Source organism: Eucyclogobius newberryi, unplaced genomic scaffold (assembly GCF_026437365.1).
Source record: "Eucyclogobius newberryi isolate DKJ021-1_F unplaced genomic scaffold, fEucNew1.0.hap1 SCAF_17, whole genome shotgun sequence".
In the NCBI taxonomy this organism is placed as follows: Eukaryota; Metazoa; Chordata; class Actinopteri; order Gobiiformes; family Gobiidae; genus Eucyclogobius; species Eucyclogobius newberryi.
The window spans coordinates 30,900,981-30,924,094 of record NW_027315801.1 but is presented as its reverse complement, the minus strand read 5'-3'; the positions used below and the strand labels follow the sequence as shown (position 1 = coordinate 30,924,094).

Genomic DNA, 23,114 nt, shown 5'->3' with positions numbered 1-23,114 from the left:
TGCCCTTGATGTTCTGCTCAGACATGAATATTTGCCAGTAGCTACCTGTTCATTTGAAGCTTCTGCTATAGATATCTTGCTGCTGGATTGCACTTCACACCCCAATCTAGACCTTGAGTTATTTTGAATGAAACCTGTATTGCCTCGAGGGGACTTTGTCTTGCACGTGAAAGCATCTACACACTACACAAGGTACTGGAATACACATAGAAGCTGCTGAAGAACACAGATCGGTGACATGCAGTCCATGTGTCAAAGCAGAGTGCTGAACCTTTTCCCAGCTTGGTGTTTTTATTGCTGAAGGCCCGTTATAATAGTAATCCATCCACAGTAATAATGCACAGTGCATGTTTTGGAAGTAAAATTGAAGAACATGAGAGCACCAAGCAAATAGTTCAGGCATCTCGCTGACCCCGTGTTCAACTCTCACTGGCATGTCAGTCAATGTGCCTCTAATAATGAAGGCTGGAACCTTGCATTGGCAGCCGCATTGTCTGCATACTCTATTGCCAAACTTTTATAAATTTTGTACCGACATTTCAGTCAATCCAAAAACTGTTGTAGTTGTTTACTTTGAAAAGGCTCAATTGTTTGTCTGCTATCACAGTTTTAGTGCATATACTTTAGTTGTGATTATTATAATTTGTACAACTTTTTAAATGCGTTCATGTGTTTTTAATTCCAAAGACTCGCAGTAATATTGAATACCAATCAATATTCATCATCTTCTATCAAGATATTGCATCATATTACCTAATCATCACATAATAACAGAATTCAAATAAAAACACAGTTCAATGAAATAGTTTTATATAAGGAATCTTCTGCATAGCTCCTAGTGTCATTGAAAGGAACCTCTTATTAAGTGTTACTGATGTGTCCCATACCCCATACTCATGACTTAAGAAGTGTATGAAATATTTAGGCAAACTGAGAGTCACTTTGGCTCTTGAATGTGTCTGATATTACATCACTGCACACAGGTAATCCACCCACCTCTTCACCGTAAACCTGCTTGCTGTCTGAGACTGGTCCCGGGTGTATATTGAATAACACGCTGTCATAATGATATGCAAATGTGTGTGCGATACACTCCAATGTTTTATTCACCTGCCGCCGTTGGTGTTCCTTTCATGTATTCTCTGCAGAGCCAGGCAGAAGCACATTACAAAGGCAACCGCCACGCCAGGAGAGTCAAAGGCATCGAGACCTCGAAGAGTCGTCCTCAAGATGGGGACAAGCCTCCCACTGTGCCCCCCACCTCCTCTCCATCACCGCCCGGAGCCCAGAGCAGCACCACCGACAGTGAGCAAACCAGCAAACCAGGTGAGTGCATGAAGAAGATGAAGAGTCTCTGATGAACTTTGGGGAAAACATGTCTTCTTTACAAAAAAACATGTCTTCTTTCTTGTTGTGAGAAAGTAAATACATACAAAGCACATCTAACTTTGGATCCCTGATGGGGGCTTACAAACATGTTTTTGTGACAAATCCTGATATGCTACTCCATATGTTACACTTGAACATGTTGAACACGATAATCCTCCAGTTTTGTACTCCTAAACCTGGATTAACAATAGTACCCGTATGTTAAATCAAATCCATTACTGCCCTGATATTAGGATATTTTCTTGCACTGACTGTAGATCAGAAGAAAACACATGATTATAGTTTTAGAACCACCCATGCTTTGCAAACATATCAGCTCATTGTGTGGTCACCAGTGGCTCCGGCCATCTTAACCCAGCCAAAGCAAACACTTAAAATAAACCATAAGCCCCAGCTCTGAAAAACAGCATAACAGGGACTTCAAAATAAATCAAATAAGTCAAATAAAACACAGACATTATTGCATTGTGATGGACCTTTGAGGATTAATATGAAATACAGATAAAATAATGATGTAGTTCTGGAATAGGAATTGGGGAATGTTGGAAAGGGGGTTACATTTCCTGGCAAACGCTTGATGAAAACAGATGATCGTCAGATGACTGAAAGAGAACAGACTCAACTCAGAACAAAAGAAATCCTCTGATCCAAGCCAGAAAACCAGTCTCCTCTTGAACCAGTAAATCAATATAAAATGTATTCTGGACAAGTTCAAGTTTGAATTATTCTTGCCTGGGTCAACGTTTGGTTTTCTGGAAGTGTCTGCTCAAGGGCAGTGCAGATTAACAGCGACTACTTCAAATTTGAGACAAACTGTGAGGTTGGATAATTCGTTTTTTTCCACTGGATTTAAAAGAAGCTAAATGTGCTCTTTAATTAATCTTGTCTGGTCAGGAATGGGCTACAAACCAACTCTCTCTCTCTCTCTCTCTGTGAGTGACAGCTTGATGGCGTTATTATTGCAGCACATTGAAACTATCCCAGTCACTAATTCAACCCTGGCCACTGCAATGCTTTGTTCGCTTCAACTATGTGTCCCTGGTTAAGTGTGCATTTAGCCTCTGAGCATGTGAATGGCAAGTTTTCTAAAAAGCCCATAGAGCTGTCGATGTGTTTATGTCCGTGTCAGTTTATTATGTCTTAATAAGGGATCAGCAACGGGTCAATGATGAAGGTCAAGCTTTGGACTCTTGTAACTCAGTCAACATCATTTGATCAAACAAGGAGCTATACACCTGGGGCGCCGTCTAACTCATGTGCCTCTAACTTTGTATTGAAGGGCTTTAGCTTCCTGCTTATCCATGGGTTTCAGAGTGATGAAAATCTTGTACCGTTGCCATAGCAATTAAAAAAACAAAACTAAACATTATATTTTATCTCACGAATAGATGACATTTTGAGGAATTTTGACCCTTCAATTATTATTATCATTTTTTAAGGGGACCATGTCCATTTAGAACGTATGTTGCCATTTGATGCATTCTACCAGAGTTATCCTGAGGCTACTTTACATCTGCAGTCCCCTGGCAGAGAAACACACAAACCCCAAAACATTTGACAATATCCAGACGTGACAATGGGTTGAACACACAAGCACATACACTATTTACACACGCAATACAATCTATTGCACTCTTCCATGCACAGAAACAGAAACAGCTGACTGTTTCTGTCTCTGTGCATGGAAGAGTGCAATAGATTTTATTGCGGTGCCAGTTCCAGTTTTTTAATTGCTACTGCATCTTTTCATCATTTTGAAATGACCTATGGATAGAATGGTTGGCATTATATTTTATCATAAGTCAAGATGCACTGGGACAAAGGCCCTTTGTCTCTGTATTGTGCTTTACAACAGCTGTATAGTAATGATTGATTTGATACCATTGAATTCATACACTTTTTTCTTTTTTTTTTAAATTAATTTCCCTATTTGAGACCATTATGGTCTTCCTTGGCGGATATAAGTCACTACTATTTAATTAGCTTACTGAATGATAAAAAATAATTTTTTGCTGGATGTAATTATTCCCTTTCTTTAGCAGGATGCTGTTAGCTTTGCCATGTGTTATATTTCTTGGTATTGTGCTAGTCCTGTTGAGCAAAAAAAACACTGAAAAAACACCATCTTTTGACATTTACTGAGGTTAGTGTCAACAAAGGGTCAAGATGAAGAAACACACCTATTATATTCGGCCAATACAGAGTAACTGCCCAGAGCTAAGGTCACTGCAGGCTCCTGACCTGTGTTTTCTATTGAAATAGTCCATTCGCCTGCATATGATGCTGGTTGTTGTGGTGCAAGTGCCAGTCCCAAGCCCAGGCAAATTGTGGAAAACAAATAAATAAATGCTTATTATTATTATTATTATTATTATTAAAAACAAATAATATTTATCAATCATAATTTCCTGAACATAAACGAGACAGACCTTTTAATCACTTTATTCGCTTTGGCACATTTTCTGAAACTTGCGAATCTTTTGCAAGAATCTAACTTTGTGAACAAAACTTAGAAAACTCTTTTAGTCAAAATATAAACACAATCATCAGTTTTATAAGACACAGCTCAGTGAGACCTTTAGAGCAGTATTACATTGTTTGTTGGTTTTAGACTAAAGTATATGATGCAAATGTGCATAAAAATTGCACAAATTGTTTATGTAACAATAAAAAAGCTTAAAAGCTCAGATATCAAAACTGTTTCAGACTTCAGTCTCTGGATCAAAACCTGGTTCAAACATGTTTCCCTACAGAAGTCTTTATGTTTGACTCTAAAATGTCTTCATATTGTGACTCTTTTTCGTAGGACATAGTGTAGAACATGTGAAGAGCGTGTTATAATTGTAATCTGCGCTGAAATAGGTGTTTGTTATTGTGTTTTAGTTAGTTTTAGTTTTAAGGCTTGAAAATGGATACAAGGTTGTGCCAATAAGAGCTTAGAGTTTGCCTCCCGAGTTTCAAGTCTTGACTGAATATGAAGAGTTGTTGTGAACAGTTGCTTAGGATTTTCACTTTCGGCGAACTTAACATCGATTTAATATTGAACATTATAAAAACAAATAGCTAGTTATGCAACTTCAAGCAAGTTATGTGTTTCTCTCACCATGTTAGTTCTAATCCAGACAAGGCAACCAGTGCATATAAAACAGACTAGTGCACCATGTGGATCATTTTCTGTGGCAACCTCCGAAATGGAGCTATTTGTCCGTGATTATTCCTCTGCTCTCGCCCCTTCCCCCACAGAGCAGTGATTAGAGCTCACATGCCTGAGCCAAAACAAGCCTGACGTGATTGAGATCCGAGAGTAGTAACATGTGAAAGAATGCTGTTTTGTATCTGAGCCACATTCTCGTGACCCGGCAGCCCATCGTATCCCTCCCTGCTGCTGTGGATGTGCCTGTTAGTGGTGTGGGACAGTTGGCAGATGTGTAATCCTCACTGGGAAAGGCCTGTGACTGGAGTGTGGACTGAGGTTTAGACAGACTTGCAGAGGCCACTTTAGGGCAGCCAGAAAAAAGACATTGTACAAAAGAGAGCAAAGACTGCACAGTGTCGCCATTGCAGGCCAGGAAAAGGACTGATGTGGAAGAGTTCTGATGGCGTGCTCCCAGACAGCACAGAGAGGCATCTGTGGTGAACAACTGCGCGGTTTGTGGAGTCACGCTTTATTACCCATTTGTGCAATACTTTTTAGTTTTGTTACATACTTTAAACTTTTTTGTTCAAAGAGCAGATAATGTTGTTAAGATGTTTTTGTTGTAATTCCATGATGCACAAAGTGTGTAAAGCAAAAAGTGATGCAGCAAAATTTCATATTGTCATTGTTTTCATTTAGATTGTATTCTGTTAAACACTCACATTATTCTTTAGGAATATGTTTTCATAAAATGAGCATTAAATACAGTTAGAATGCATTACATATCTCGCTTTTTGATTGATTGATTGATTGATTGATTGATTGATTGATTGGATTGATGGATTGATTGATTGACTTTTATTTATCCAGGAAAGTCCCGCTGAGGTTAAGAAACTCTTATAAGGGGAGTCCTGGCCCCAGAGGGGAGGAGCCTATTGTACATGTTTTTAGTGGTTGATGTATATATGTTTATATGTTATATATATGTTTCTTCTGGAAGAGCATCTGTTCTAAAACCAATGGCAGTGATTTTCAAACTTTGTACACTACGGTAAGTACTCTAAAGAAAATATTTGGTCCACGAGCATCATTAGATCTAAACCAGGTCTAAAACAGAACTATTCTAGCTCCATAATAGAGTTAAACCAGGTCTTGAATTGTGAAGCTTAAGGGAATCCGTAAAAGGAAATTGTGCATGAATGTCAATATTTGAACATTTGAATTGGACTCTTCACTTCTATATTAGTTCTAAAGAAGGACTAACCCAAAGGAGGACACACATAAGGATTCAATTGACTCTAAACAAATTAAATAGTTAAACTGGAGAGACCTTCAACAGAGGGAGTTTGCGCACCACAGTTTGAGAACCACTGACCTATGGCCTATCAACGCATCGAGTTCTATTGTTGGTGAGTCAGACTTAGTTATCAGAATAGCCCTCGGTCTTCCAGAATGTCCGTGGTGAGCTTGGCCCGTAAAGAGGAGGCCAGTGTGTCTTTGTGGGATTTGGTGTGTTGAGAGAAGGGTTTGTCTGGACCAGTGGGAGATGTTGAGGCAGCTGTTTACTCTGTCCATGTCTCCTCCCTCAGCTCCTCTGTCTGTGCAGTGTGACAGGCTAATGCCGGCTCTGTTAAACCACACAAACCCACACACACCCAAGGTCAATTAAACAGATGACTTTCACGTGGGTGCTAGGGTTACATGGCTGACTTTGAGATTACATTACAAAAAGTGTCTATATGTGTCTGTGTTTTTATCTTTGCATATGAAGGCAGCCCTTGAATAATACCTGAAATATTATGAGCACGTTTTAGCCTGTGACTGGGACCAAAGAGAGTAAAGAGTGTATTGCACAACACTGAATTATGGATGAGTTTGTAAAGCTAGGGTTGGGTTTCTTGTCGCTTGTTAATGATTAAGTTCGGGCATTAGGGGGCACCAGTGGCAGAGAGGCTAATCCAGCCTCAGCTACTTCTGTATCACAGCTCACTTTGCTCACACAGACTTGCACACAGCACGGTATTTTCATTTAGTTGTGTTGGTTAGGAAATATTCCACACTTCTGTTTACTGCATTTATATATTCAATGTTTATATGCAAGAAAAATGAAACCGGGCAAAAAATTTCACACAGTTTAGGCCTCAAGTCCTCTGTATATTTAAGACTAAACTTGCTTGTTAATTTTGGTGCAGCTGTGGTTGTCTTTTTTTTTTAATTAAAACATTCTTCAACATTTACTTTATTGTAAAATATCGAATATTACAGCAATTCCGTAATCCTAATCAATATTCTCTTTCCTTATTTGGCCTTACATCTTTTTATATCCACTGTCTGTAAAGTGCAGTGTACCGGCTTACATTTGACCTTCCCAACACAACATTTCAAATATTACAGACTTGAGAACTACATTTTAGGCTAAAAGTGCTTGTTAATATCTGTATCTGAATATTTATACAGGGAAGATATCTCCCCTGAAGAAATCTGGACAATAAATTCAAGTAAGACAGCCCGTAGTAGCAAGTCCCAAATCCCCATCTGGGTTGGGATGCTTTATGAACTGCTTCTTCACCGTTCTCAGTACTGTACAATGCTTTAATTTCCTGATGGGATTAGGTCAAGGTGGACACCCTGGGCGCCGGTAACACAGCTGGACTTGGTTATTCTCTCACTGACCTGCTCCTCAGCTAATACTGTTCTCTGTAGCGCTGAGGTTGGTGCATGGAGGAAGGTCAGCTAACTGCCTTATCAATGTTTAATTAGAGCATATCCCACAGCAGCCACAGTCAAGTACCGCAGGACGGCTTTATTCAGGGCAATCAGGGAAGAAGTGTTACAATTCATCACTGCTTCTGTGAGCGAGCAGAGTGAGTTTTTCATTTAAGTGTGCAAATAAGATTAGAAAAAAGGCCTTGTGAGTGAGTCCCGCTGGTGGAGAATGACAGTGAAAAAGCAAAGCGGTGCACAGGGACTAGAAACTCAAGCTAAACTTGTTCAAACACACTTGATGAGGAGAGACTCTCGGCTGGTTCAGGTTAGAGTGACTGGATGTGAGGGTTTGCCATGGAACATCTCCAGCACCTCTTGCATCTTCTACTTGGCCAACAGGGCCTCTGCTTGAACTCAAACCACATGTTTTGTGCTGCGAGGTTATTGCCTCTTGTTATGATAATAATGAAGGCATGTCTGTTGTTTGCCTGGCTGTGTGTGGGCATTCAGAAATAAAACTATTATGATTATAATAGTTCTATCTTTAACCACTTACACTTTGGTAAAGCCTCTAAAGACTAAACCAGCTTGTGCCCTTGCAGAGCAGATAGAGCTACAAACCTCCTCTTGGAGTTCTCTGCCTTACAAAGTACTTTGATCTCAGACCAGTTTATAGACTCCTCACTGTCAGAAATATTATGTATTTTTCTTTTTTTTTTAAACCATCTGCTTGACAGCAGCAGTGGAAGCTTCCAATGTGGAAAGAGAACAGATCTCGATCTAGGAAAGCAGTGGAATGGAAAGCATTCAGATGGCATCTAACTCTGGATGACGCAACAGAGCAGCTACAGGAAATCTGCTGTCATTGCTCATGAAAGACAGAATAATATGGTGACATTTTATAAACGTGCTATCAAAAGTATCTGGTGACACTATTGTGAAGCTTAAGGGAATCCGTAAAAGGAAATTGTGCATGAATGTCAATATTTGTTTGGCTCCCAGAAAGACTCTGTGCTTTAGTTCTAATACAATAATCCAATGGGCTTTCCCATGGTTTGCCCTCAGCGCCTCGTCCTTTGGGGTTTGGACTGAGGCCTACTCTCTCCCATGGAGGGGGTTCTGTATATCCCACCCAAAATTTGGGGGTCTTTATTCAGCCTACACCCATTGCTTAGAGAATACCAGAGTCATTGCATAGGGAGTGGTTGACCAGAAACATGTGTGTTCAAATATATGTATATAAACATATATCCTCTTATTTCAAAAACAGCATGTGACCACAACAATGCAATCCGCCCGGGGCTAATGGCACTGAAATGCTAGAAGGCTGTGGGGCCCTCCGCTAATGATATTTACTTTGGACTTTGTGTAATGCCCTGTGACAAAGCAAGTGGCATTTGGTTTCGACCCCAGTTAAAAACAACAGGTGTGTGGGAAGGGGCCCCGGTTTTCCTTATAGCTGTGTAAGTAGCATTTTAATATGAGACCACATTGCGACTAGATCCCAGTCAGTACTTCAAAAGCACCAAACGTATTAAACAGTTGCCCGTCCCAGAGCACATGTTTGGTTCTATAAATTAGGACGCAATAACCAATGGTGCCATGTTTAGTGGGAAGTCTGGTTTGTCCGCAGACTGGGATTTTTACATTTAACTTGGAGTGGTCAAAGCATATTTTATAAAGTTCATACTAAAACATTTATGAGTGTGTTATTTCTTGTCATTCCAGATGAAACCCATCCCGCGCTGCAGATAAACGGGCCCCTGCTTCCTCCTATGAGCGATCCAACCACACCGCCTTTAGACTCCCCCGTTCCTTCGGTCTGCCCCATGCTGTGTTCCCCCACTCCGCCCGCCATGCCCCCTGCCTCGTCCTCCCCTGGCTGTGGGGGCACCGGCAGTGGGAGCAGCACCACCTCTGAGCCGCCCGTCTCCGGGCCTTCTGCCCCCAACGCCACGTCCATCCCGGAGACAGAGGAGGACAAGGCCAAGAAGCTCCTATACTGCTCACTCTGCAAAGTAGCCGTCAATTCATTGTCACAACTGGAGGCTCACAATAAAGGTAAAACATTTGCAAATAAATAATATACTGATTACTTTTTGGCTACACTGATGTTGCTGATCTACTTCTCGTTTGCGTTAGAAAACCAAGCGAAATCCTCCAAGAGCCAGATGTTGTTTTTGAATTGTCAGACAGTCCATGGCGCTATAAAAAAAAATCTAATTGCTTCAAAACAGCAGACGACACAAAAAGATTTACTGCGTCTGGGATGTTTTCGACGGTTGCATTTATTTCTCACACTTCAAGTGTCTTTGTGATGCTTGGAGCTATTGTGTGTTTGGATTATTGCTTGTTTTACGGTATAATAAAACGCAGCTGGACGGGCTCCACACAGTTGCAAAAAAACAATAAATAATAACTCAAATGCCGCTGTTCTCTCTGCGTTCTTCGATTCAAACGTGCCCTTAAGTGTTGGGGCAGGAGTGTGGTGCAGCAGAGGGCACGCAGACACTGATCAGCAGATAAATGATCCGTCTGACCATGAGCACCGCGCTTCTACGTTACACCATCAGACACCAGGCCACAGAAGCACCTCTGTCACAGGAACTGACTGCGAAGGACAAAGAGACAGTCAAGTGCCTTGGTTTGAGTGGCGTTCACTAAAGGAATTCAGTTCCGTGTTCAAGGAGTTCAGTTCAGTGCTTGTTTAATTTAAAAAGGTGTTTATTAGGGAGTAAATACTACTTTACGGCTCAAGTTAGTATCTGTGTACGATGCATTGCAAAACTCTGCATATATTTGTCCATAGCATTAAATGTAATCTCAATTCGATCTGTTTTTTAATCAGGAAGCATGCGTGACAGTTGCACATGCTGGAAGATCGCTGAGTGTTGTCCGTGTTTGAGTCTAGTCTATAGAGGTGGTAATATAGAGATTTTACGATTAGCACGATTCTTGACACGTTGGGAAATGTCTAATAAATCACGTCAAGCTATATCGTGCTGTCAATCAGTCCACGAATGTGTTATCTTTGAAGGCAACTCCACAACGTGTCACTCTGACATGACTCTGACTGACATCACAGTCTCAGTAGCTGCTTTGCCCTTCGATTGTCTGGGACGAGAGACGAAATGTCCCTTATGATGATGTGGGAAACTGTTTGGACATTTCTGTTGTAGTCTGTTGTTGATCAGTATCTTCCGGTGTCTACACAATCAATAACATGAGAACAATGTTGCTTCTAACATGCAATAAACTTGTCTAACTTATAGTTCACTTAGTTCTACTGAGCTGAGAAGAGAAGCGTACGTTTTTCAGAAGTTATTCATATCTAAGAATGGAACTGACATACTAAAGTTCCAAAATAAATGTAAAAAAGAATTCCAGTGCGGTCTAAAGTATTTTCATTTCATAAACACTCTTGGGTGCCAGCAGCCGAGTCAGCGTTCATTATTTTTACTTGTGCTTGATGATGTTTAGGGTTACTGGGTTTTTATCACATTGGTCACAACTTTGTCAACTATTTCTACTTTTTCCTGGCAATTACCAAGCTAAACATGTCACCTCCCCATTTACTGACATTGTGGTGGAAACAGTTTGGGTGGAAAATGTTTGAAATGATGAAGACTTGGGCAGTGCACTGGTTTCAAACTTTGCTTTCACACATGGCAACACTGCGACCATGCTGTGAATGTCCTAAGGAGCTGGCGCCCGCTCTAATCTCTTCTGCTTCTGTGTCTCTGCCCTCCAAGTACAGCCCGAGTCACTGGGACCTCCATTCTTTGCATAGCTCTTCATTTCATTACAAAGACTTGCTGGCAGCCATCTTTATTGACAGTAGAGTAATTGAAATTCAGAACAGCGTGGCTATATTTCCTTTGATACTGCCAGACAAGAAGAAAAATCAGTGCTTATTGTAGAACGTTTAATCAACACCACCATAACTATTGGATAAATGCCTACTATGTTTCCATAAATCAAGCTGCATATTGATTTTCGCAGTCGACAGCGAAGTGTGCTTTGATGTTCAGCCTACAAGGATGTTTTTATGTTTGCGCACATGTATGAACAAGCCCTGGTCATAAATGCTCCTCCTGCCCACTGTAAATGAACTCTGAGGGATTTACCTTAAAGGTGGTATGGACGATTTTTTTCAGCAAATTGTTTATCATATTTCCTCGTGGTGTGGATGAATCATTTGTCCTGCCACGTATCAATCATAAAACGCACCTACCGCTCACCTGCAGCCGCGTCAGGCTCGTCCCCACGTTTCCGCCTGCCTAAGCGCATGGATCTATCATAATATAGTTCCCTCAGTGTACGGGGCAAAATGAAGACGGAGAAAGACAGTTGGAGCTGACGCAGAAGTGGACAGAAATCTATGGGAGACGAGAGATGCGATGCGCTCCGTTGCGCTAATAAACAAACGCACGTGTGTGTTGTATCAGTCCACACGGGGAGTGCGCATGCGCACTCCCCGTGTGGACTGATACATAAATCATTCTTGGATACGTGTTGGAAATGTACTGTTACTAAATTACTATTATATATTATTCATGCAGAATCCTTTTTTGTTTGCATGTTTCTGTATTTTTGGAGTCAACCATTCAAAGGCAGAAAATCCACAGGGTCTTGCTTTGTCAATGATCAAAATAGAACAAGGGGGGAAATGTAGAGACCCAAAGAGCACATTTCTGGCCTCAAGTGAAACTGTTCATTGTGGTCTCTCTCCCTGACTCAGCCCCCTGTCTCCAGGACCCCGAGCTCCTGTTAAAAGGACACGTCAAAGTCACGTAGAACGACATTGAATAATGTAAACAATACAGTACACGAACACTGCTATATTCACCATAACTTCAATATATCAGCTGCCAATGAAAAGGAAATGTATTGTATTGTAACAAAAGAAGCCACTCATTAAAATACATCCTTATAATTCTCTGACATTTACAACCACATAGATTGATCTTTATCCTTGCTGTTCATCTTTGCTTTCCTGTATTGGCACTTTTCAGCCGTCATATTATTTTGTTAAGAAATCTTTATTTGCTCAATTTACTGGTGATGATGCATTTCAATTAGATGTCTTCACATTTGGCTGCTCGTTACAGCTGTCTGAATCCTGTCCTCTAGTGGTAAAAGTGAAGCACTGCAACTTCATTTATTCAATTCCAATATATTTTTTTCACGCTCAAAATCACAACAGTAGTTCAGACTCTAATGAAACAGTGCCGGAGCAGTTTTTGTCCCCAGACGGACTGGGTTTGTTATAAATAATGTTCTTGACCCTATCCCTTCATTCACTAATAACTCTGCTGACCTGTCTGTGTGTGTCAGGTACCAAACACAAAACCATCCTGGAGGCGCGCAGTGGGCTGGGCCCCATCAAGGCGTACCCACGACTGGGCCCCAAACCCAGTGGGGAGCAGGGAGGAGGGCCAGTGGACCCCAACACTCAGGAACGCACCTTCCACTGTGAGATCTGCAATGTGCGAGTCAACTCAGAACTGCAACTTAAACAGGTACAAACGTTCAATTGCCGTCCATAACAGGGCTGTACGAGGGACATTCAATCTCGACATGGATTAATACACAGTAACTTGCATCTGTCTGCAGCACATATCAAGTAGAAGGCACCGGGATGGGATGGCCGGAAAACCTAACCCTCTCCTCAGCAGACACAAGAAGCACAGAGGAATCGATCTAACGGTGAGTGTTACGAATATAATAAACATTAGCCTTATTAGAATTGTTATAATCTAGTCATTTCACCAGGCAAAATTTACAAATTTAAGTTTTGTATAAGTATCACATGTAAATCAATCAATTGATTGATACCTCATTCTTGGTCTTTTTTGTCTATTTTCAGTCTTCTTTGACCTTCTCCAAGGATCTCACCAAAGCATTGGGTGCAGGGTTGTTGCCCAGCCCGCTGGCTGTTGCTGCAGCAATGGCTGCCGCTGCGTCCTCTAACCCACTTGGGGCTCTGAGAGCAGCTACTGGACCTCACCCACACCACCTCCTGCAAGGCCCTCCTCTGAGCCACGCCATCCTGAGACCGGCCCCAGGGCCCATTCGCACCACACACGGGCCCATCCTCTTCTCTCCATACTGACACATCAGCCTGGCTGCAGCCGCAGAAACAGCCACTCAAAAAGCACACTGTGAAGATACAAACAAGCAACAATTGGGGGATATCTGAGGGCGATTTGACTGCGAGAGCTAGGAGTTGATGCCAGTATTTCCCTTTACCTGAACTCTCCCTCCATTTCAGAGACGTTTGAGATTCATCTGAGAAATGAGGAGAGATATCCATAATGCATTGAACTCCCTTGTACCTCCCCGTGTGGTGGGCCAGCCGAGCCGCTAAAATAGCCACAGAAGAAACCCATGCAAACCATTTTCCAAGCATTAAGCTACATGTAGTGTTACTTAACAATTCTGGGCAGGGTGTTTTTCTCTTGTTGTCATGGCTCAATGTTGTCTCATCCTATGCACCTCAAAAACAATAATGTTATGTCAGTAGCGTAACTGCTTCCATTGGTCTTAGTCGTATTGACCCGTGGACACGTCTGTCCCGTAGTGACAGTAGGTCCCTCTAGTTACAGGACTAAAGTGGACAGGCAGTTGGTTGCCACATCTGAACAAGAGACATGCACGGCTGTGGGGGACTGTGCTCCCCTGTCATCTACTGATAGGTTGAGGTGAGAGGAGGGCTGGCATGGGTCAGCGGATGGATGGACCTCAGGCAGCATGCTAACACACACAGAAGCCTGAGCAAATCTGTGTTTCAAAATAGATTTACCCACAAAAAACTGCTTTAGGGCACATCTGCCAACCTTTATAACAGTCAGACAGAGATTTGACTGAAGGCAAGTACGCTGTCAAGACACATTGAATTGGACACAGACAGTACTTAGATAACATAGTAGTTTGTATGACTCGTTCAATGTTTACAGTAAGGAAATCATTGATATAGAAGCAATGCCCCATTTCTCATGATATAAGCCTGTGCAATCATTCTGTTGCATGTGAACTCAAATGATCCTGTTAGTTCTTCCTTCTGCATGACTACGTTGACCTCTAGTGCAATGCCTTGCCCTCCTCTCTGACCTCCTCTCTTCTTTCATATCCAAAGGCACAAATGAGCAAAAAGCAGAGGGCATGTTGTGAGTGGTGACCATAATGTTGGAAAAGAACAAATGAGAGGAATATGAAAGCCAAATACATTCTTGAAAAATGACACTGAGTGGCCGTGACAGGTAAGCATGAAGCCCACTGAGGCTGCCCCGAGCTGGACACAGCCCTGGGTGTCTATCAATACTTTATCTCTTACAACTGAAAGCCATGAAGCGCACCATGATTAGCTTTCTTTTACAATGACTGGTGAGCACTTTCTTTTCTTTGGGGTTGATTTGTTGTTTTTGCATTTATATCTCATAATATATAAAAGCATAAAACACAAACTATTTTTGTAGGTAGTAAACGTGTTATCAATGCATCCATTGACTAGAGAGAGAATATTATTGTGGATAAATAGTACTGTTATTGTTACACTCAGACACACTGGCATGCAGGCAGAGGGAGCGACTAAGCAGCAGAGCTAAACCTTTTTCTGAATTAAAATGTACACTGTGCCCTTCATTGAGAAGCAATGAGCTCTAATGTCTTACCTTTGTCTAAATATTGCAATGCAATGGGAGTGACTTGTATCTGTAACATGTGGTGACATGTTGTGGAGTGTGTGTGAACTGGGAGAGAGCCAGCAGACTTCAGAGTTCTTCCATGAGCGCTGCCCTCAGACCTTGCATCGGGATGTGATGTAGACAGCCTGACAGAGGTTATAACTGAGCTCTTCATATTAAAGGGCCATATTCAATGATAATCTTTGCTTTGGTAACAGGGTACAAAAGGTATCAGAGGATTAGAGATAGACTTGTTCACCATTGTTTGGTTTGGACTTTTGTCATTTGTTTATGTGTGAGTGAAATCACAGACATGTTTTCAATGCCATTACTTAACAGAAGCTGGAGTTGGCTTCCACCATTGTGCTCTTTTTGTTGATGTGGAGCGAGAACCTCTTCAGGTTTCATGCTCTCTCCTGCTGGTGTGTGCACCATATGTATTCTAGTGTGTGTTGGGACCCACAATCAGAAATATGAAACCTGGAGCTATAAGTGGCCTAACCGTAAACCAGAGACAAAACCTGCATGTGTGGACTGGAAACACAGCCCGTCCTCCTGGAGACTAAACCATCCAGACCTGAGTACTGCTCCTGTCCCTGGTAGCTAAAGCTAGTAGCAGCAACACAGAAGTGTTCATTCTGTTCTTCATGAGTTCATAATGTGGACATCCACCTATTTCATCCTCACTGTTCTCTAACTGAGAGTAAGTGTTAGATTCAAGGCAGGTATTTCATGTTAGCTGTATTTAGGCTATTCGCCTTAGCCTTATTCTGCCCCCACATGGAGAGGCTTTGGTGTAATTTTGTCTTGCCAATAAAGTTATTTTTGAATTTCATTTTGGAGGGACAAAGTTTGTATGGCGAATTGTAGCAATACCTGACTCATTCTGGCTACTCTTGTTTATTGCAATAAGAAAAAGAAATTATAAATGTTTATGTGAGTAAAGCATTATAAATGTAATTTAATGAAAATAAACTTTATGGTAAACACTGTTGGTATTCAGAGGAACCATGGTGCAAAACAGTACATGTCAATAAAATAATTCAATGAAACAAAGACCTGCTTTGGTTGTCTTTCCCTACAGTCATTTTATCAGAATTACAAGAATTACATTTCTGAAATATATTTTATAATAACATGTTTTACTCCTGAGTAATACTTTTGTAACAATGCTGTTACTAGAGTAGATGTTCTGGATAGACCTACTACTGTGGGTGAAAAGCTTTATGTTGATAATAATAGATGATTTGAACAGTTCTATTTTTTCAAAATGTTGTGACTCTCCTTAGAAGATGCCATATCCTATTTACATTCACTTCAAATTATTAATCATGTTGCATCTAGACAGCAGCTCTTATGATTAAAGTGACTTGTTGGACCACTACTTTATATTTCTACTTGAATAATATTATTTTAAGTTAGCCTAGTGTAGTCCTACCCACTACACAGGTCGTTATTTGATGTCATACAGTATACAATTCATCATTGCAGGTCAAATTTAACCAACTGGAACACTTTCATTTTTTAAATTAAAATCTCAGGCCCCCTTTACTTGTTTGTCTCTTATGGATAAGAGCAGCTTATATTGTTTTCTTTATGTATTAACCTTTATTTATCCAGGTGAGAACCCAATGAGATCAAGACCTTTTTCAAGAGTGACCTGGAGGAAAATACAGCCGGACCCAGATCATTAAAACATTTACACAATTAAGAGATGTTCAAGAATGAATGAGAACAGAATTTATATTTTAAAAAGCCGACATTTTTGGGGGATTCTCTTTCTTTGTTTTTTTAAAAATCGAGCGAAAACTCCTAAGTGAGACCAGTTCCTCCACCTCAAGAGAGTTTAGTCAAATGTAAACACTAAGAACTGAGCCCTGAAGGCCATGATTATTCAGACAGAAGTTTCTCTTTGGCAAGTCTCACTATTCACATTAGAGGGAGTAATTATTCCATTTGCAGAATTGAATCATCACATCACGGCCTCATGTTGAGCTTAGTTAATGAGTCAGGTAAAAACAGAATGATGGCTTCTGCATATATTTATCAGTCTTGTTGCGCAGAAGCATTAAATCACAAATTGCAGGTGCTATTGACGCTAAATAAAAACACCTTTTTCAGCAGTCATCATTTCCACTTACTCTGTGTTTCATGCAAAACACCAAAATAAAAAAAGGCCTAGAAAATGTCAAAACATCTGTAAATATCTTGGATTGATAGTTGATTCTTGTCTCTCTTTTAAATCTCATTCTTATAAGATGCAGTAGATAAAACGTAAAAGAATCAAGTTGACTCATTTTCTTTCAGTCCGAAATAAAATGTAAACTGAGGCCGCAAAGTATTTTCATTCTGGTTTCAAGCAAATCAGAGCACCTTAAGGTCACTGGAAACATATAAAGTCCTCCAAAGTCATGGGGAAAAACACAAAGCGCACCTTTAGTCCGTCTGTGAGCGGAACCAGAGAGTGGATACAACAAACCACATTTAAGGCTTTTACTAAACATCTGTGAGAATGGTAAATACATACAGCTGCCAACGTCAAAGACCTGTTGTGTTTCTGTCAACTGTATATTTTTGTAAGTGAATTATGCCTCTTAAAAGCCAGCTTTGACACTAACTGTTGTTTCTCCATTTTAATCACCCTTTAAAACACCATAACCCGGGGACTGCCGATGAAAAGTGGCTTTTTGGCTTGTTCTTTTTTTTTTAAACTTATGTTTATTCATGTTGTTGAATAAAGTAAGCTGCTTTGGATTTACATTTTGAAAAGAGCTATTTTTTTTCAACATAAATCTGAAAATCTGAATAATTTAGGACACTTTGTACATACATCAAAATAATCTATGGACTTTTGTAATATTCACTGTATATTATTGCCTGAAATTAATATTCACTAAATCACATTGTGTGAAATTCACTTCTAGTGGGAGTTTTATGTGGGAATGAGCGGTGATAACACTCCTCTGGTTCACAGTGGTCGCTGTGTGATGATGAACAGTCTCTTTGTACTGAGACCAATATCCATATGGACTTTCATAGCTTTTCCCAGAAGACACTTCTCATGTGCAAATGCAACACTAAAAGCAGCCACAAGATGGTGCTGCTCTTTTATCTGTGGCTGACACTGGCCCTAAGAAAGTATCAAATTAAACCACATTTTAGATTCATGCCTGACACACATTCAGCTTGAACACCAGTAGTTCCAGTGTGATGAGGATACGATAATGATACAATTAAGAACACATTTATTCCCACTACTCTCAAATAATGTCGAGTGCTTGCAAGTGGTGTAGTGATTTATGGGCTTGCACATGTGCTTCCCTGCTTGCAATTGCTTACCATCTCCACCCTCTCTCTCACCATTTTCCGCTGCAGTTTTGCTGTTGAGTCTTAAGTCAGAAAAAGTATATTGTTTCCAAATTATAATAGAAAGTATTGAACAGTACAGAAGCAATGTGTGGTTGACATTAGATCTGTTATTATGTATTTTTAGCATGTGTTTTTCCATCACATTCAGCTGGTTGTGCCTCATGTTCTGCCTCTCTGATCCTCATCATGACTTTCTGTTTTACATGCTAATTATGCCTGATGTCGACTCATTCATCATGAAAGAATCTCACACTACCCAAACACCTTTAAATTCATCATTTTTTTTCATTTTTCATCATAAATTCACTTTCATCACGCTGCCTCTTTAAATATTTTTAGCTCAAGTTGTAGATGTGGTTCTATAAGTCAGGGCTGAGAGCTGGAGTAATGGCTTGGTGCTTCTTTGGCTCTGGACCACTCTTTGTTAGAGAGTGGCACACATCGCAGCAGACCAGACAGACAGACATACGAACAAAGAGTGCTGTTCAAATGGGATTTGAAGAGGCCAAGATACCAGCACTTTCTCCAAATGAAAGTCTGAATTTGAGAGGTATAAAAGAGGCCCTGCTTTGTCCACCCTATTACTGTGAAGCCAACGACCACTGCCTTCACGCACTCAGAGACATATGCAACAAGAAAGTGCAAGAATTTTTAGTCTGCACCTCTTCCAAGCTTATTTCTGAGGGTGCTTATGCGAGCTGAGAAGTTGTGCAATCAAAGTAATGTGCGCGTGAGCAAATAGCTTTACTTCAAACAGTGCAAGGGCTGGAGCTGAAATGTGAATTGCGTGTTGCATTCGACCCCACATGGCCAATATTCTCTCAAAAAGTCTCCCACAATATGTTCATATATGTATGACAACAAAGTCACAATTTATATATACTGTACTGCACACATCATTTAGCAAAATATATCTGCAACTGCAACTGCAAGGTTTTGACGCTGTCTGTCGAAAGAGATTATAATTATGAGATATTTGCATGCAGCATACTTACTAACTGGCAACGCTATCAAATATATCTACATAATTATAACCATTAAATTGGTTCTGTGGGAGTATGTCAGCTGGAAGAAAATTGACACGTGGCTGGAAAACTCAGACTTGTGTCGAAAAGGAATAAATCATCCGATATCGATCGAGTTTGAATATGCGATTACAGGGGGCAATGTGAGGTGATGGTGCATCTTTTTCTGTGAGGCTAATAAACATTTTACTGTGACAAAAGGGTTTATTAAAAATATGTGTAAATAAGTGGGTTATTTGCTCATAATGCCCTTGAGTGTGCAGTATTGAGCACGGCACATTTGTAGTCGTGAAAATGCTGTTAATTACATCTGCTTCTTTTAAATCAAATGAAAGGTCAGCAATTGGTAAATATTTTTTTCGTGTATTTATTGATTTAATTCCCACATCGCACTGTACAGGGGAAACAAATATTTTCAGATTACATTTTTGACCTGGACTAGTGGTTCAGGCGTCTCACTGACAAGATAATTACTGTACTCCATTTCTTATATTGTGAATGGGAATAAGAGAGAGTGTTGTTTAATAATGGTGTCGCATTCATAGTTAAAGTGTTAAAACATGAGGACACAGCTGGAAATTACATGTCACTATTCCCCTTTGCAAATTTTTTGAAATGTCATAGGAATAGGTTTCTTTATAGTCTGAGCTGTGATACTAGCATCAGTCCCAGTGGGAACATAAGAGAGCTACGTGCTTCAGCTAATATCAGGTTCTCTTCTGGGAAATTAAGACACGGCTCCACCTGAACCATAACACTGCCCCATCATGATCAGGCCCACCACTCACACACCAAGAATCCAGCTCAACACTTGACTTACCACGGCTGAACGTTAAGTGAAATCTCCTGGTTTATTGTAACATTTTCTGAAGAAGTGACACAATGCTAACATTTACATTTCTATTTATTTCCACAATGTTTATGTTTGTATATATAATAGCACTGAATGGATACCATCATTGTGGGAGTGGTTGAAGCATTTAGTACAATTTAGAACAAGTATTGTAACAATAACAAGTCATTGTAATAGTATTAGTGATATTTGTATTGGTAAAGGTTTTAAGGGAATGATTTGAAGGGAAAATAGAAAAAAAAACACTTTCACTTATCATAAAGATGACTTAAAGGCAGAAATTGTTTTTTGGTGTTAAAAATCTTTCATGTCGGCCTGAACTCCAATGTTCAATCTTATTTCACACTAAGGACTGTGACTATAAAAATGAATGTTCTACCCATATTTCTATATCTAATTCAGACTCTTCCATTTTTTATGAGATTTTGACGAGTGAGACAATCTCAGAAGTTGTTGTGGTGAAGTGGTTTGTATCTGATTCAAAACTCTAAACTATCAAAAGAAAAAAGGTGGTTGGTGGTTTACCTGGTCTAAAATGACTTTATTTCAGCTCAAATCAAAGCAGTGCTGCAGAATATGAAGCTCTGTGGGATCATGAGTAATATGCCCACGGTTCAGGTTTCACTGGCAGATGACAAACGGTCGGGTGAAATGGAGGTGACAGAGAATCTTTGAGGTCTTACAATCTGCTAAGAAAAAAATCCTGCAAACAAAATGTTGAACCGTGGAAAATGAACCGCCTCCACATTAGGGTTTACTCTGTGGAAAGAGCTCATCAAAACATACAAAACATACAAACTAAAGAACCATTTGAAAGTTTTGCACCAAACAGCACCAACCTGAGATTTAAGGTCTGGATAAGAAAATCTACTGGAAAGATTTGATTCTTTAAAAGAATCCATAACAGGTACAAATGAGTTACTACAAACAATGTTTAATATGTTATTGAAGCATATGAATCAGAACTCACCAGTCGAATAATCTCAAAACTATATAAATGTAGTACTGATTTTAACTAGGTTATCATAGGTAAATGGGATATAGAAGGACTTTGTGTTAATACTGGTGAAAAATTAGAACATTAAAGCACATCCCAATGAAGGACCACAAAATCCCATGTTTGAAAGAATTCTGATCAATGTATTTTAATAACACCATTTCAAAGATCTCACTATTCACAGGGAAATACTGGCGGCTGGAGAAACTCTGGTTGTCAAGTAGCTCAACACTAACATATGACCTGGGACTGTTATGACTTTAAAACAATATATGGATAGATGGAAACCTGTGGAATGTACATTTGGTGGCAGCAAAACAATCAATACAATGAGATGTTGACCAGGACAGAGCTGACTGTCAAGGACAAGGTCTGATATAACATGGAAACATCAACTTTTGCACTAAATTTGAAACAAATTTGCCAGGCATTTGAAATTGAGAAATGTATTGACCAACATTTCAGCACAATTCTTTGTTAAGAATATCACATTTCCTCCTTTAATGATCAGCACACAATATTTGTACTTTTTACTCTAAAACAAGTCAATGTTTGTCCTCATTTGTCCAGGTGTGATCATGGTAGGAAAAGTAGTGCTTTGACTCCTCCCTGTGGGCTGGACTAAGCTTATAAATAATTATACTATAGCGTATAATAAAAATTAAACAGTTTCCTGATGACTAACGTTTACTCTTTAACTAACTTAAATAAAAAAGTTTTCTGTGGATATTTTGCTTCTGTATCTGCGCTTTTCTTAAGAAACAAAATGGAGAACTTCTTCTACCACTGCTTTACCTTAACCATAACTCTCTGCGTCTTGTTCTGTCTATTCTTATTTCAGCTTTCATATGTATTGTACTTTAAATCAAATAAAACACTTTTTTTGTACTTCTACTTGAGCTCTGCTGTGGCCTATTTCCTCCCAAACTGGACTGAGTGGTCCACGATCACATGCCTTCTCACCACCATCTCTCAAGTTCAGGCTGAGAACATCTGGGGTGCGTTGGTATGGCAGCAGCGATCTGAGACAAAAGCTGAGATTGTTGGGACTATGGAAGTGTTGAGGGGGTGAGAGAGGGAGGCGGGGCTCTGAAGGGGGCAGTCCTCTGAGTCAGTGCAGGCCACAGCCGAGGGAATCCAATTAGCCCCTTTCGACCACTGGATATATCGCCCTCAATGAAATGTGTGCCTGATCAACAGTGATTTTGGGTGCTGGGCAGGAACTTAAACAGGAAATCTACTTAAATGTATCATAAATTACTGCATTAGTTTGGTTAACTGTCAAATTTACAGGGATAAGACGCTGAAACCACCCAGCTGTGTCACCAATGTGGGTGTGCAACATAGATTTTTTAAAAAGACAGACAGTACCTGCCCAAAAGGTCGTGGCAAATAACAGACAATGGCATTTACTTTTAGTCTATAATTAAATGAGATGTTTTCATTATTACATTCATATATACAGCAGATGTATCATTTATATGTCTCGCTGCATCTGTTCCAACAAACTGACCAGAATATAGCGGCCAAAGTTAAGATAAGATAAGATATTCCTTTATTGTCCCACATGGGGAAATTTTATTGGTGCAACGCAGGTAGATACAGAAGAAAAGAACAGATCACTTATAGGAAGTTTGAAAAACACTTTCAGTAGAAGATCTCCTATAAACAAAAACTCCCATAGACAAAACCTCCCATTACCCAACAAGGGATGGAGGGGGAAAAATAATAAAGATACAAATAAATAAATAAATAAATACATAAATACCATTGCATGTGATCACGACAGTAATTGCACATGAATATGTTTCACGACGGCACCTGGATTGCAGATGAATTTCACAGTAATTGCACATGAATCACGACAGTAATTGCACATATGACGGAATTGCACATGGTTAGGTCAGTATTGCGAGTATTCAGGACTAACAGTGTTTGTTATAAAGTCTGACAG

The 23,114-nt window shown here is 40.0% G+C and overlaps 1 protein-coding gene across 4 annotated transcripts in view; it reads left to right on the top strand.

The window, feature by feature from the left end:
• The window catches only part of znf385a (zinc finger protein 385A), a 68,202-nt gene extending 52,230 nt beyond the window's left edge, over positions 1–15,972 (top strand). For all 4 annotated transcript variants that reach the window (XM_072449962.1, XM_072449960.1, XM_072449961.1 and 1 more), the window contains 5 exons: positions 1,149–1,326; positions 8,960–9,292; positions 12,569–12,753; positions 12,848–12,940; positions 13,101–15,972. In XM_072449962.1, coding sequence (XP_072306063.1) covers positions 1,149–1,326; positions 8,960–9,292; positions 12,569–12,753; positions 12,848–12,940; positions 13,101–13,346 — 1,035 coding nt within the window. In that variant the 3' untranslated portion in view covers positions 13,347–15,972. The remainder of the gene's footprint in view (positions 1–1,148; positions 1,327–8,959; positions 9,293–12,568; positions 12,754–12,847; positions 12,941–13,100) is intronic.
• Positions 15,973–23,114: the final 7,142 nt, after the last annotated feature.